Source organism: Oryzias latipes, chromosome 10 (genome assembly GCF_053564925.1).
Source record: "Oryzias latipes strain Hd-rR chromosome 10, Olatipes_Hd-rR_3.1".
NCBI classification, from domain to species: Eukaryota; Metazoa; Chordata; class Actinopteri; order Beloniformes; family Adrianichthyidae; genus Oryzias; species Oryzias latipes.
The window spans coordinates 30,856,999-30,873,637 of NC_136246.1; the positions used below are offsets into that span (position 1 = coordinate 30,856,999).

Below are 16,639 nucleotides of genomic sequence, written 5' to 3' on the forward strand. Positions count from 1 at the left end.
TAATTTTTTCTGCAATTACTTCTCTTTATTATAATTTTATCAGTTAATGGTATTTTTCGATGCTCATACATTCCACGTTCATAAATCATTTAAACATTTTGTTATTTCGTGTTTTATTTAAAAATATGTAAATACATTTTTATAAAAAATTACATAATTTTAGATTTTATTTCTTTATGTTTACAACTGTTTGTATTTTTGTCTTAATTAATTGGAGAATCAAAAGAAGCAAAACAAATCTCAAATAATACATTTTGCAAGACATAAAAATTGATATACATATTATCAATATCTCATTTTAGATTGATTTAAAACTTTATTTAATTTGCAATATCATCGTTAAAAATGTTATAATATTGAATCAAAACCATGTTGATTGTTAATAAATGTTATCCTGCAACATTTTATTGCTCTTATATAAATGTCAATAATGTCAAAAATGCTTTTTTTTTCTTATTATTGAAGTTTAAAACAATGTTTCAACGTTTTTGGTCATAAAAACATAACTGAAATAAATCATGAATTGAAAAAAAAAATTCTGAATGAAAATGTCTTGCATACGCAAAACAAATGATCACAATATTTGCTTATACTTCCTAATTAAATAAAAATGTTCTGAGCTCTTCAATCGGATTGATGTATTTTTCGATTAATCGTAAAAAAAAAAAAAAAAAAAAAAAAAAAGAACAAAGACCATCGTTTGTTTGTTCACCTTTCGGCACATTCCCTCATGGGTCGCCACAACAAATGGTTTGGCAGAGAGTTTTTTGCAGAATGCTTTTCCTGACACAACCGTGTATTTTATCCTGGATGGGGACCAGAACAGGGGGGCCTGGACTTAGTCCTTTTTTCTTTCAGACAGATTGGGACTTCAATCAAATGTCACAAAACTGCCATTCACGAACCTTTAAGCTGCAGGGGAACATAATTTACATGAAATACATACCTTTTTTTGTAAGATTTTTTCATATTTGACATTATAGATCTAACAAGGAAAGTCAGCAGCAGTTAAAATTTAAACGAGTCATTTTTAAAAATGTATTTTTCATGGTTTTCTCTTTTGACAAAAAAAAACCCAGCTGTTGGTTTCAATATAACTTTATTCGTGTACCTTTGCAATAACGGTGGTTACAAAACATTGAGATCAAGCGGAAAAAAAAAAGGTGAGCACTCTTCAGGAGAATATGGCAGGTGATGAATAATGACTTAATTTATGTTACAATAAAACAGACACATTTGAAACTTTTTGTTTACTTTTGTTAAAGCACAAAACTGTCAAAGACTGTCAAAACACAATAAGAAGTGCTTAAAAAAGAAATACATGTAACAATAGATCCTCATGCACAATCGTTCTAGCATTGTTCATTTGCAAAAGGCGCAGTAACAAAAATGCATGATATAAAGTTACACTGATACGTTTTTGCAGAAGAAAGATTGCACGTTTCCGTCAAAACTCCTGGGAATTGTGTCCTGACCATCGACTGTATATGAGGACTGGACTAAGTGAATCCTCCCCCCTGGAGTTCCAAAGAGGAAGTACCTGCTGACTCCAAGAAGCCAAAATCCCCTAGACTTCTATTAAGAACTAAGCAGTTTATTTTTTTTAATATGTTCTTGCTAATCCTTTATTACATGATGTTTTTCTGTAGTGCTAAGTTATTCAAGTTATAATCAGATGCCTCAATAACAGTATGTGGTCAAAAAACATGTAATTGACAGATTCTCATGATCAAACAAGTTCACCCCTAATTGATGAGAGTGGTTGCTATAGAAACGTTGACTCAGACCCACCGGTTACGTCCGCGTCCAACACGGTGGGGCCCGTATCACGATTGAATTGACGTCATTTGGTTGGAGTCGGAGGGAAGTCATTTCCTATAAGTGACCTCACACTCGCTCACTCTAGTTCTCATATACAGTCAATGGTCGCAATCCAACAAGTTGATGTTTGCGTGATTCAGTCTGCTGACTCAGCAATCTAACCTTACAGCCTAAAGCTGATCTGATGTTAAAATCTTCCAGACAAATGTGTCAGAGAGAAAGGAGACTCAGATATAAAGCTATTTGGCCTGAAAGGTGTAGATAAATGAGATATTATCAAGCTTCTATCAATCCATAAGCTATTGCACATGGAGACTTGGGTGCTCAAAAGGAGGTTTTTCAACTATAAACCATTTATTTATATTCGTAAAAATAAGTTATGATGCTGGTAATCGAGTTTATTTACCAATTTCCTTGTCGATAAACTGATTATAACTCAGCTTATCAAACTAAAATCAACTAAGATCAACAGATTGCGAAGACTATCCCAACAACTATCTTGTTCAAGTTTGATTTGTTTTGGGAAATCTTGAATGCACATGAAAATATCATAATTCGTTTTTGACAGAGCTGGTTTGTGCCTTGCACTTGAATTTGTACCGATCAAACTTTTTCCCACTTTGGCCAACTTTAAACCTAATACCTAAAAATGTGATTCATTAGATTTGGAAAAATGGTAACGATTTCCATTTATTTGGAAGGGATCACACAGAAACACAAAAACGGGATAAATTAAAACCATAAGGTTCTGATCTGGTATCCAGAGCTGCTATATCATCAGAACTCCCTAACTCTGCACAGTTCGGCTGTTAAGCCCTTCAGGCTTAGTGTTGAGGCTTTGGTGTAACTTTATAGTTTATGTAATGTTGATGTTTGGAGTCTTGTCTGGACCTCTGTAACTCACAACTCTCAACCTTAACCCTATCTGGCAACTTCTATGTAAATACAAATGCTTCCAGCGTATAATAGATAAAATGTAAACAAACATATTGCAGCTGATGAACGAGTGCAGCTCTGAAACTCGACCACATGGAAGACCAGAATTGTTTGCAGGCGCACACGCTCTTAGGATGTTTGGTTTTAGTTGCTATTCTTAATTTTCAACGTCCTGAAAAAAAGTAAATTTTCTTTATGTTTGTATTTAGTTGATGTTTAACGCTACAGCGAGCAGTGGTGGTCGTAAAGTTTGCTCGAATGGAAAACAGTAAAATCTGCTCGAATGGAAAACAGTAAAATCTGCTCAGGCCGCTGAATAGACGGCCTCATCGGAGTCGGGGTCTCTGGCGCTCTCCTCGCTCAGAGGCGAACGGCAGCTCAGGTCTGCAATCCCGGACTCCTGGTCGCTGCCGCTCGTCTCGGCTTTCAGGCTGGAGTCGTGCGGCGGGAGGATGGCGGTGCTGCTGTCCAGGTCTTTTGGAGTGCTGCTGGGCAAGAAGCTGCTGGTGTAATCTTGAGGAGTGTTGGCCAAAGCCAGGTTGTTCCCAGGATCCCACGGTGGGAGGCTTTTGTCTGAGGAGGCGGTGCTCCAGCTCTGTTCACGCGCCATCTCTGTGATTTTCTATTCATGGTGCGTGACACAGTCATCTTCTACAGTTAGGAAAACAGAGTGTTCCGGTGGGTCTGTTTGTGTCTCACCTGCTTGTGTGAAGCCAGCTGCTCCTCCAGCTGCTGCGTCTCTTCCTGGATGGCCCGTAGGTAATCCTCCACAGATTGTCGAGGATGCATTCCCTGGTCAAATCGGTTGTACAGTCCTCTCCAGAATCTATGCAAAGGCAGAACATAGAATATTAAAGTTATTATTGCATTTCGGGCAGCCGTGGGGCAGCCGTGGTGCAGCGGTAGGGCGGTCAACCCATGATCGTGAGATTGCAGGTTCGATTCCCGCCTTGCACGCCCATGAGTCGATGTGTCCTTGGGCAAGACACTGAACCCCAACCTTGCCTCTGGTGAGAGTGTTCGGCCGCGGAGTGTGAATGTGTGTGTGAATGAGTGTGACTGTGTGAATGGGTTTGTGACTGTAAAGCGCTTTGAGCCTTGTAGGTAGAAAAGCGCTATAGAAGTATTTGCCATTTACGCCATTTATACTAAATCAACGACTATAATTACAATAATGTCTTAGGATACAGTTACATGACGTAAAATAACAGATGGGAATATGAAACCAGAATAAAGTAGCAGTCTTCTTCATGCAAACATGTCTCTGAGCTTCTTATTTTCTACTTTATCGATACTGAAAGCCGGCTACACTGACAATAATTTGGTTTTGAGTCACCAAGGTTCAGAATTACTTTGTTTTAATTTATGACTTTTTTCCTCGTTCATTTATGACGTTTTTCCTCGTTTATTTACGACTTTTTTCCTCGTTTATGGCTATTTCCCTCATTAGTTTATGACTTTTTCCTCGTTAGTTTATGACTTTTTTCCTGTTAGTTAATGCCTTTTTTCTGGTTTATTTATGACTTTTTTCTAATTAATTTATGACTTTTTTTCTCGTTCATTTGTGACTTTTTTCCTCGTTTATTTATGACCTTTTTCCTCTGTAGTAGGTTTAGTGGATGTCATCTGGACTTGGTTTTAAAGTTGGAAGACGTTTCACCTCTATCATCCTATTAACGACCCGAAACCAGATAGGCTAAGTGGACAACACCTCCAGTTTCAGGTCTAACTCCTCCCCCAATGAGCGCATATATACCAGCTCTTAGACCAGCTATTTCAGAATTGACAAAGCCTCTTGGATAAGAGGTGAAACGTCTTCCAACTTTAAAACCAAGTCCAGATGACATCCCCTAAACCTACTACAATGGAACCAACCTGGATGAATGAGAGTCTTCATAGACACGACCTTTTTCCTCGTTTATGACTGTTTTCCTCGTTAGTTTATGACTTTTTTCCTCGTTTATTTATGACTTTTTTTCTCGTTTATGACTGTTTTCCTCGTTAGATTATGACTTTTTCCTTGTTAGTTTTTGCCTTTTTTTTCCGTTAGTTTATGACTTTTTTCTCGTTAGTTAATGACTTTTTTCTGGTTTATTTATGACTTTTTTCCTCGTTAGTTTATGACTTTTTCTAATTAATTTATAACCTTTTTCTCGTTAGTTTATAACTTTTTTTCCGTGCATTTATCTGTTTTAAAGTCGTAAATTTAAAATTTTAAAGCACATAAATTTACGAGAAGAAAGTTGTAGATATACGACTTTCTTCTCGTAATTTAACAGTTATAACTTTTTACTCGTAAATTTAGGAATTTAAAGTTGTAACTGAAAGAAAACATTTTTTTGGAAACTGGCCCTCATATTCCATCGTAACAATCTAATATTTTCAGTTTTGATTTTATTTTTTAAAAGGTAACTTGAAATACCCAAAAGAAGCTAGCTCTATTCTTTGTGTATTAACGTTTTCCTGGTAAGTGTATGAATTGGACAACACTGCCCTCAAATGAGCACCTAAACTCTGTGTCCACTGATTGTCACTTTCGTTGTTCCCAAATTGTCTGGGATGCAGAAATGGAGCCAGGGATGCGACATGTACTTCACTGTGTTGAAACCTCCTCAGATTTTTAGGTCCTTTAATTTTGGATAAACCGTCTTTGTATCTGGTAATTTAGTTCAAATGTGTTTTTAGCAAATGACTCCACAGTCTATTCACATCAGTTTTCTCAGTGTCAGGTACATACTTGAAACAGTAGGGGGCGGTAGATGGTCTCAGCAGCCCTTGAGTCTGGCTGTGGTCTGGTCTGTACAGAGGGTTGATGTAGTCAGCACGATTCGTCCATAAGAAACTCCATAAGGAGTGAGTTTTCTCATGCACTCTGAGTCAAAAAAAGACAAACAACAATTATTTCCTCAGAAAACAAAGTTTCAATCCAAAAAAAAAAATCAACTTAACAGACATTTCTGTGCAGAAATGAAGAATAAACTTTGTAGCAGCAGGTTATAGAACTCACTGCAGCTCTATTCTCTCCCGCTGACAGTTGCCAATAAAGTTTCCATACTGACAGGAATAGACGTGGTTGTGAACGGTGATCAGGAACTTCTCGTTGTACTGGAAGGCACAGGGAAACTGCTCCATCAGCTGCCACAAGCACTCCAGGAACTGATCGATGATGGGAGAAACCTCTTTGGGGTCTCCATCCAAGTGGCTGCACCTGCAGAGAATGAGGACACGCTGGACTGTGAGCACAGTCCAAACTGTAGATAGGATAAAGGAAATCGGTTTGAGCCAAACCTGTGAGAAAACTTGTGTCCGAACGAGATCCAGTCTTTCTCAATGAGAACCTGTCCGGATAAATAAGGGTGGATTTCATAAAAGATGACCTCTAGAGTGTTATTACCATCACAAGTCAATGACTTTTGAGAAAAGCCCTAAGCCTTAGTAACATGCACCCATGACCCGTACAGATGCTGCATGTTTTTGGGTTGTGGTTCGGTGTCGTACGGCACTGTCTAGTGGGGTCTAGATAAAGTTCAGTTAAAGTTAAAGTCCCACTATCTGTCGCACAGGTGTGCGAAATTTGTTCTCCGCATTTGGGGGAGCGGTGAGCTCGGTAGCATTAAGGGTCCATTCAAGGGCGCTCACTGGGTGATGTTAATTACTCGCCATTGATATGGAAATTACCCCATTACCATTGTTCATTCCCCTCTGGGAATCAAAACCTGGTTTCCTGCGTGGTAATCTTTCACCTTACCAACCGAGCTACCCAGCCGCTCCCAATGTTAAAGTGCTTTGGATTGCACAAGGGCTGGTCGTTAGTAAGTAAGCCTCTTCCTGACTGCTGCACTCACATTCCCGGGATACACAAGTGTCCGTAAGATACCTGTAGGACGTACACACCATCTGTCGTCTGTCACAGACTTCTGAAATTCACAAGGGGGGGATTCGAAAAAATGAAAAATTGGTTTGATCCATCTGCGTCTCACCCACTTCACCCTTACTTTACTCTTGTTTGTTTAAATGTTCACAAATCTTTTTTACTCAACGGGCTTATCGAGCAGTCTACAACCTTGTGACACGTTTGCCCATTTTTTTGCCCGCAGACAGCCCATACCCACCCGTAAGGGCAGACACAACTACGGCTTTCACTAGTAAACAAGAAAAAAACTGAACTAAGGCCATCATAACAAAACGGTCATGGTTCCTTACCCGGCAGCGCTTAATTATAATAAACAGTTATAGGTTGGGTGTAGCTACCATCAGTCCTCTTAGTGTCCTGTAGAAGGGATCCAGCAGTACGGAGGCCACCGAACACACCTGCGCAGTGCGATCCCAGCCATCTGAACAGTGAACCAAGACACTGACACCTTCCTCTGCTATGGCCTGCACATACACAAGACATGCAAAAAGATGCTGTTCATGGATGAAGGTAGCATGTAGCCCGGACAAGACCTCAGGCTGACGCAGAAAGCTTATTTGAAGATTCCCAAAGCAGGAAGAACATGCAAATTCCACACGGAACATGGTATTTTTAGCTAAAAATGAAAACAGATCTAGTTCTGACTTAGTAGTTTTACTATGGTAAAACCACACAATTAAATATATGTTTTTAGAGTTTTTTATTTCCTGACTATAAACAGATTTAAATTGAGTTTTGGATTTTTTTGGTCATTATTGTCCGTAAATGCTTTTTTTGTTAAAATTCGTTTTTCATTTTAATTTAAACTGTTTTAAGCACTTTTAGACTAAATCAGCAACATTTCAAGGATTTCTCCAGGATCTGTTTAAACCATGATGTCTCATTTTAAATTAAAGTTAAAGAAAAGAGTCCAATAAAAAAAGAAAAGAGTAGATATGACAATGGAAATGAGTAACTGAACTTAATAATAAAGTGTTTCCATTCAGAATAAATCAAATATAATATTTCAGATATTCAGATATTTTTTTTGCTTACATTAGCTGTGTTTGTGTGTGTGTGTGTGTGTGTGGGGGGGGGGGGGGGGGGGGGGGGGTAACTGACAAACAGAGATGGTCTCTTCCCACACAGACTGCTCGAGTGATACTGAAGGAAACGGAGAAGCAGACAGTGGGGATTAGACTCCAGACTGACCTTAGCGATGAAGATGCCAGCGTCCAGAACGGCTTTGATGTGCTTCAGCCAGCCTGAGCTCTCCAGGCCCTCCAGGAAGTCAGACATGGAGGGGGAACGCAGCTCGCTCACTGTAAACACCACACAGCTGTGTCACGAACTCAAGCAGACCTCATTGAGCCGCCCAGTTTTAGATCCATGCATAAAGCCGGCTTCGTCCTCTGCGGGGTCGCAGGGTTGCTGAGGCCCATAAATTAAAATCCAGGCAATTTTCTGGGTTTGTGTTAGACCAACATCAAATGTTTGACTTTTGGATTGACATTTATTCGGAAAAAAGAACAGACTTCAACGAAAGTGCAGATCACAAAGTAACTTTCTGTTAGAAGAAAGCAAGTCCAATTGAACTTCAAAGACTCCAATGAAAATCGTGTTTTTTTTTGTTTTTTTTAACAAGCTCTTGTGGCATTTTCTTGATGATAGAGGACAAATGTAAAAAAGAAAAAAACTTAAATATTGCATTTCTGAGTTTTTGTTTATTCAAAACATTGTGAATCTGTAAAAATTGAGTATTCCTGCCCCGAACTCTCAGCAATAGTTGCACCACGAAAAACTATTTCCTAACTGTTAACAGTGAAGCTGCACACAAGGAGTGGGACAAATCACAAGAAAAGCACCAATGGGCTCCTTGTGCAGTCCGCAAGATTTTGAGGATTTGAAAAAATAAAAAATCTGTAAAAAACATCTGATTCTCACTTACATCATTCTTCTTACTAACCCTAACCCTTATGATTGCATTTTTTTTAAACAAGTGTTCACTTATATGGGGTCACCCGTATGGGGTCAAATAAGGATCAGTTTAAAATAAATGAAAACCCAGATTTTAAATTTGAAAAACAAAACAAAAAACAAGACATTGTGAATTAGAAAATAGATTGAAATTTGAAATCAAGACATTGTTAATTGGAAAAAAAAGGAAAAATGAATATTTTTAAATTAAAATAAAAAAGCTCAAAGCCCCGCCCCGTGTAAAATATATGATCAACTCAGCAGCAAAAACTTGACACTGAGTTGAAACTGAAAACTGAGAAATGAAACCAAAGAGAGAAGAACAAAAAAAAAGTTAGAAGTACAAATGTTCTTTTTATTCAAATTTTGAATTTACAATTATTTTTCTTCAAACCTTCAATATTTCTCTCAAGTTTCGATATTATTTTTTCGTGTTTAAAATTTTATTTTCAAATTTTCAATAATTCCTCCACGTTAACAATGTGTACATTTGAGCTTAAAACTTCCTTGTTTTCTTTTTCAAATTTACAACCTGGTTTTTCATGTATTTTAAGCTGATCCTAATGCAAAAATGTGCTTCACCCTACAGCGCTGACGAGCGATCTACGGCCTTGCCGTTTCCTGGGGGGCACCTGTCTGCCTCATGCAAGTTTGCTTATCTTTTACCCGTCTCCCCCATAAGGACCGTTGTGACTCAGGCTTTACTGAAGTGTGCAGTAAGTTACAAAAAGTGATCACAACTGAGAGCAGGAATAACCCTACAAACATGAATTCAAATCATTCTCATGGCCTCTGCCCCCCCCTTGAGGAGGTGTAGTAGCCTTGGCCCTCCACCCCAAAATAGCTCTGAAATGAAATCAGATGGATCCCGTGTTATAGGGGTGACCCCTGCATGACACCCAGAAAATTCTCCTGTGTGCTCCAGCAGAACTTGGTTCAGTCTGAATGGGTTGAATGATTCAAATGTTACCCTCTAATAGGGGTGGGCGGATCGATCTAAGTCTCGATGGTAGTATGGTAAAGTATGGATACTAGCGTGATGAGATCCACACTTTCGTTGCGGGTTTTCTTTTATACCTACAGTGAAGAGCTTAGATTTACTCACAGCGTTCATGCAAGTGTCTGTCTGCAATGTTTTAAGGGTTGAGCAAAAAAAAAAAAAAACAGCCCAATTTGAGTGGAAAACTGCCAAATCTGGCAACACTGTCTATCTGCGTAACCCCCCCCACGGCTGCTGCTAACACCTTGCCCCTCCCCTCCCCGCTTTATCAGCCATCAAAAAGCCACATGCTTGTACTAGTGGCGGGATTGTTTGTTGTGTTCTTCCCATTTTTGTGTTTGCTGGTATTTAAACCATCAAATGGTGTCTGAGCGGCTGTGTCTGTACCTCAACCGCTCCCCCAGGAGAGGGGTCAAATGCAGAGGACACACTTGACACACCTAGGTGTGTGACAACTAACAGGACTTCAACTTTATTACAGTGTTGCTTTTTTATGTTCACGACCACAGGGCGCACTGGATTATAAGGTGCAGTCTCATTTATGGGGGATTTTCTGTATTTAAGGCATACAAAAGGCGAACCGGGTTTTAAGGCGGGGGCACGTTAACACATACCGGTAAAACATGCATCCTAGTGTGCGTTTTAAAAAAGGAACTGGGAGCAAAACTGAGTTGGTTGTGATTTATTTTTTTATCTTTTCAGTCATCAGTCATCATCCAAAAATCCATCAAAGTCCTCATCTTCTGTATCTGAAATGAACAGATGGGCTGAATTTCTATCAAACACGCCAGCTTCCCTTTCGTCATCGTCAGAGTCCGTCTTGTTGCCGTGCGGCTCCTCATCAACGACGCCGGCTTTTGCAAAAGCTGGAAGAACAGTGCAAGCAGACACGTTACCCCAAGCTTCTACAATCCATTAACAGACCGTGACGTAACTCGCCCGGCGCCGCCTCCCAGTCTCAGAAAAACAGTGTTCGCCATCCGTCATCCACCGCTCCCACGCCGCTCCCAACCTTACTTTGGACGCCCTGTTCACACCGATGTCCACCGGTTGGAGTTCCTTCGTCAAGCCTCCCGGAACGACAGCGGCTGTGAGATGTCGAATCGGTCTTCCAACTCGGGGCGCCTCGCCTTGTTTCCGCGGAAACTCAGCCGCGTCTTCTTGACTTGTCAGAGTTCGTTTTCCAACTTCCTCCACTTGTGAACCATGGATTCATTCATCTTGAATTCTCTGGCAGCTGCTCCATTCCCATGTTCCTCCGCATAGCTGATAGCTTGCAGTTTAAACTGAGATTGTCTCTTTGCAGCATTTCCAGGGTTTCCAAAACAATGTTGTTCTGCATAATTCACATACCTGTACTTTTGCACTATACAGGGGGTGTCTTCTTTCACGTCCTCACTTCCCTCCTTACCGTTCTCATGCTGGCCTCTCCTACGTCCTCTTTACCGAAGTCCCACAACAACACATTAGGCGCACTGCACCATAGGGCGCTCCGTACATTTTAGGGAATATTTAAGACTTTTAAGTGCACCTTTTGGTCGTAAAGGTACAGTATTGACTTCTTTTTTTATCACTGCCTTTATTTGAAAAATATATGTTTGTTTTTTGTTACTCTGCGTAAGCTTCTTTAAGATTTTGCACTAATTACCGTTTCCTTCTTCTTCTTATTGTTTTATACCATTACTTATATAGATGTTTGATGCATGTTCAGTTCAGATTGTTGTAATTGTTTTATTTGCAAAGAGTCTCTGTTTTGCGTTTTATCACACACTTACTGTAATGAACAAAAATTATGTATTTTTCAAAAACTTTCTATCATCAAACATTTCAAGAAAAAGTATTGATATTGGTATAGATATCGGTGATACGGATCGGATCCCCAAATTCCCAGCATCGCCCACCTTCCAACATCTTCTGCTGGCTGTTCCTCATGACGTGGATGTTCTCGATGCCCAAGAACTGGAATTTGATGTCGGAGTAATTGTCTTCATTTTCATAGCCTTTTCCAGCCGCGCGGTTTGCGATTGCATTCAGCTGCAAGAGACGACAGGAACGTCAGTTATTGAAGACTTTAAAAAAATAAATGAATAAATCAAAAACTCTGTTCAGCACGACAGGGCTGAGCTGTTTTGAAAGTCTTCACTGCGAGGATCAGCAGCTGGACTAAACGGAGTCCACCTGAACACACAGCTCGGGCAGACACGAGGTTCTCACCTTAGGCCTGGTGTCCACCACATACATGAAGTCGCTGTGGGGGTTGGACCTTAAGACGGCCTCCAGCATCTGCTCATCCTCCAGGCAGCGAGCGCTGAAACCGGACAGCGGCTGGCTGCTGCGGCAGATGGCAGCCTGGAAGGAGGCACGATGGAGTTCAGCTTTAAATAAAAAAGAACTTCACTATCTGGGATTTAGAACAGATTCACATTATCGTTCATTTATTTATTTTTAATTCTGGGGTTACAATTCAAAATAATCCACAACAAAATGTTCTCGTATCCCTATTTAGGAGTCACAAGGGAGCTTTCAGGGATTCTCCCTTCTGGATCTTTTGGGTCTTTGGGTTAAGCTAAGACCTTCTGTTCTGGGAAGCTGACCTCACACATGAAGGACTCCCAACTGTCCAATCAAGACTTGATCTTACACGAGATGCACGACTTTCCCAAAGAAAATGAACTTTAAAAAGAACAGATTGAATGTTTCATTCATGCATAAAAATGGACATCTGATGTGTTCTTTATGAACATTGCTGGGAGGAAATGGGTAGGACAGATTTGGAATTTCACTCACTAAACCTCTTCCTTCGTCTTTTCCTCACACATATGTGGGCACAGTCCTATCGTAAAGTGATTGACATGCACTTGTCATTATTGTTCCTTTTTCAAAACCACTAAAACAAAGCATCGCATTTTTACATGGTACTGGTAGTACTATATATGTCGGTACAGGTACCAACTTGGCACTGAGGTTCGGTTAACACATCCCTAGTTGAGAAGTGTAGACCAATCATGAGACCATTTCTGAGACACCCATGATGCTTTTGGTTCCTTTGACACATAAAAAGGGGCAAATGGGGAACGGACTTACGTGGTTATCTTTGCAGTAGTACGACAAAGCAGGAAATCTGCCCCTGCTCCTGAACTTGGAGCTTCCGACTATGACGGGGGGAGTGGCCGAGTAGGGTACCAGCAGGTCAGCCGGGTAGGTGTCGCTGACCTTTTAAAAGACGGCACGGATAGAATTCAGAAAATACTGAGGTCCATGCTAAGAGAAAACACCCAACGGGAGCAGCTCCCTGACCTTGTAGTGTCGATTGACAGAGGACAGTTTCCACTGGGAATTTGGAAGTCCCATTCTACGGTAATCAGCCCTGGCGTCCACAAAGGCCCATTCCTGCCGCCTCTGCGCTTCAGGGACATTCGGCTTATAGGAGAAGCAGTACAGCTCCTCGTATTTCTCTGCAAAGAGAAGAATTGGATCACAACTTCTACCTGGCGAGCAAAACATCTTCTGAATCCCACCGACTAGCCTCAGCAAGCAAGAGAGACAAGACAACAATGCTATGATTGGTAAAGCCCATCCAGGCCAACGCTCACCTGGCTGGGAGAGGCGCTGCAGGGACAGGAAAACATCCAGGCAGTCAGACTCCTGAGGAACGCTGAAATGCAGAACCTGGAAGTTCTTACAGTGAATGAGCAGAGGACACCCAGATTCAGTGGAGGCCTGTTTCTCCACGCAGCACACCAGACTGTGCAGCACCTGGTGAAAGCACAACATGGAACATTTCATTTGAGGGTTTTCCTATTTGTGTGATTCGCTCATGCCATCATTTCTCTCATGAAATGATACCCACCCATGTTTCCCTGCGCTGTGGGGCGAGGCTCTCCACAAAGATGCTGTGTGTGGCGGTCAGGTACAGAGTGCCAACCCTGCTCCTTCTGGGGGAAACTCTGTCCAGGAGCTTGACATTCTCCACCTGCGGAGAAATGATCAGGAATGGAGGACCGCCGCTCTTCATCAGTCGTCACTCGCACTAAAACCTTGAAAGTGTCTTTTTACTAAACGCTATGGAAAGGTCAGAAGATCTTTGAACAATGATTTAGAGCCAATACTTTCTTAATGTTATAAAACGGATTCACCTTGAGACCTGATATGCATACAAAGAATTTAGAGTGTAGTTTTAGAGTAATTCAATTAAACTCAGCTGTTTGGTTCTTAATCAGAATGAAGCAAAATGACCGAGCTGCCCATTTTGGTTATAAATGAGATCCAAACAACAAAAGATGTCATAAAACTTTTTGCTACCTGATGTTTGCAAAAACACTTACTGTGTATGAAGAGAAACCAAGAAACATTTACTGTAAAGTTTTTAAGAAATGATTCATCAAAATCAGCAGTTTTGTACTTTGAGTGAGTAGAGCGAGAGGACAAAGTTACCCTCTTTGATTATGAATTACTCCCATAAAACAAAAGGGGACACAAAACCTTTTGCTCATTGACAGTTAGAATGATAAAGAATACAAATAACATAAGCCCCAGAAAAACATTATAGGAGATTTTTTTAGAGAAATTGATCTTCAAAATCAGCTATTTTGTCCTTTGAGTAGAATCGAGAAGACAAAGTTACTATATTTGATTATTAATTACTTCTTAAAAACACAAGGTGACAAAAAACTTTCTGTTTAGTGATAGTCACAAAGATACATACTATTAATAATAAAAAGCCTAGAAAGAATAACAGATTTTTTTAGGGAGAAATTAATCATCAAAATCAGCTATTTTGTATTTGAGTGAGCAGAGCGAGACCACATTTGTCATTTTTGATTATGAATTACTATAAAAAAAACACGAAGTGACACGAAACTTTCTAGCCATTGATAGTCACCATGAAAGATACTACAGATAACCTAAAACTCAACAAAAGATTTTTGTAAATATTTAGAGAAATTCATTCTCAGCTATTTTCTTCCTACTGGAGCAATAAGCAAGTTACCCCATTTTAATACAAATTTCTTCAAAGCAACATCAAGTGACAAATTGACTTAACTGATGATCCCCATCATGACACCTACTATTCAAAAAAATTAGGACCAGCAAAATTTAGAAAAAATTCCTTGAAATCAGATGATAAAGTCAAAGAAAAATGAAATTTTTCCTTAAAAACACAACCCATGTTCAAAATAAGCACCTACTATGCATCAAACTGAGACCTGCACAATGTATTGTACAAATGATGGAGAAATCCACTTTTACATTCAACAGTTTTGTTCTTGGTAAAAGTACAGCAAAAAGGAATAAATTCCAATATTCTAGTATAGAGTTCTGCTATTTCTTTCAATCAAATCTACGATGCATAGAATAAAAACAATATTAAATACATTTTAATTAAACTAAACTAAAAATGAAACAGTTTTGGAGAAATTGGGAAATTATCTGTTTTTGTACTTGGTGGAAAAAGAATAGAATAGAATAGAATAGAATAGAATAGAATAGAATAGAATAGAATAGAATAGAATAGAATAGAATAGAATAGAAACACAAAGGGGAAATTACCTGATGGTTCGATTGTGAATTTACTCCAACCAAAAAGGGAAAAATTACAATTTTTACTCAGATATTTTTACAATGACATGTTACATTTATAGAAAGAAAATTGCCAATAGTCACTACACAAACCAAATTTAACATACAGTTTTAAAAAAAAAAAGAAATTAAAATCAACTTTTTATTATTTTGGATTATGGTGTTCAATCCCATGACGTATAATAAACCTTTTGTTTATTCATGCATATTAAACTTCATTACAGTCCCTAAACTGTTTTGGAGAAAATACAGCTTAAATTTATCATTTTTGTATTTTTTACCATCTCACAGACTTTACATTTGTATCATATGCATATGGAACATATACACAGATTATTATAAGGTTACAAAGAAATGACTACTTGTTATAGTATTTTTACTTATCACCTCATAATTAATCAGTACAGGACAGACCATTTTGAAGTTTTTTTGTACAGTTAATTTGGTAGGGTTTGTTTTAATGCATTTCGGCATGCACCTTTTTAAAATATTCATAAAAATATGACCACCAAATGCTCGTGAGGCGTTCGAGTGCAGCCTTTGCCGTAATGTTTGATTAAAACGCGCATTAGAGATTTCAGGGCCGCTTTTTAAAGCAGCACATCACCATCTGCAGCACGCATGATCTGCACGCGTGTCAGCGGCCCTCTACACTGCCAACACAGTTATCTCATGCACGCGCATGTTGAAACGAGCCTGCTTTTGTTTATTCCCCGTCAAAAAAAAATGTGCGTGTTGTTGTAATGGGGAAAATGCGCAATCTGGTTACCTTCGGCAGTCGGATGTGCTCCATCAACCCGTGCTTCCTTGTCGCTGAGTGTCAGACGGCATCAATGTCTTTACAACACTCATCATAGGCCACCCTATTGTATATTCTGTGGATTTTATTTAAGGTTAAAGGCGTTTGGTAGCAGATCTGATGAGGACAGCGGCTACAATTTTGCCTGTGGTGTTTTAAATCGGAGTTGATCTGCAGGGTCCTAAAGTCCACCCCTTCGGAGCAGCTGCTCTGACGGGTAACTTGTGCCTACGTCATCGTCATGTTGACACGCCCTCGATTGGGATACCGGAAGCAGCTGAATTTTAGAAATGAAATATTATCGACTACAACCAAATTTGATCTATATTTGTGCTGCATATATTATTAAAAAAATGATATTGGCTGACTGTTTCTCTTATTTAACAACAACAAATTATGTATCTATATATATTATATATATATATAATGTGTAATATATGTATAATTATATATAAATATATATTATATAAAATCTACTTAGATGCCACCAAAGGCTATAGAAATCATTGTCATGTGGGCGCCGACGACCTCACCAAGATGGCGTTGCGCTCCGCCACCGGTGGCCAGGCTTCTCAAGCGGGCGTGTCTCCTCTAGCGACATAACTCATTGGAGCCAACAGGAAGCCTTTTCTTT

General features: G+C 39.5%; 1 protein-coding gene across 1 annotated transcript; it reads right to left on the minus strand.

Moving 5' to 3' along the window:
- Nucleotides 1–1,082: 1,082 nt before the first annotated feature.
- Nucleotides 1,083–16,237, minus strand: mtmr7a (myotubularin related protein 7a). Its single transcript, XM_004073646.5, has 14 exons — nucleotides 15,976–16,237; nucleotides 13,477–13,599; nucleotides 13,220–13,382; nucleotides 12,924–13,081; nucleotides 12,711–12,839; nucleotides 11,841–11,975; nucleotides 11,528–11,660; nucleotides 7,862–7,971; nucleotides 7,009–7,134; nucleotides 6,046–6,095; nucleotides 5,765–5,965; nucleotides 5,495–5,629; nucleotides 3,457–3,583; nucleotides 1,083–3,379 (listed from the first exon to the last, which is right to left on the minus strand). Exons 1-14 carry the CDS (start codon nucleotides 15,997–15,999, stop codon nucleotides 3,062–3,064), a joined length of 1,932 nt encoding a protein of 643 aa, XP_004073694.1. The 5' UTR covers nucleotides 16,000–16,237; the 3' UTR covers nucleotides 1,083–3,061.
- Between the last annotated feature and the right edge of the window lie 402 nt (nucleotides 16,238–16,639).

Excerpts from the sequence above, each read along its gene's own strand:
- mtmr7a (XM_004073646.5), bottom strand. The coding sequence starts at position 15,999 with ATGGAGCACATCCGACTGCCGAAG. Across the intron at positions 11,976-12,710 it reads ACTACTGCAAAGATAACCAC|GCTGCCATCTGCCGCAGCAG; the intron begins GTAAGTCCGTTC and ends GCCTCCTTCCAG. Across the intron at positions 5,966-6,045 it reads GGACACAAGTTTTCTCACAG|GTGCAGCCACTTGGATGGAG; the intron begins GTTTGGCTCAAA and ends CATTCTCTGCAG.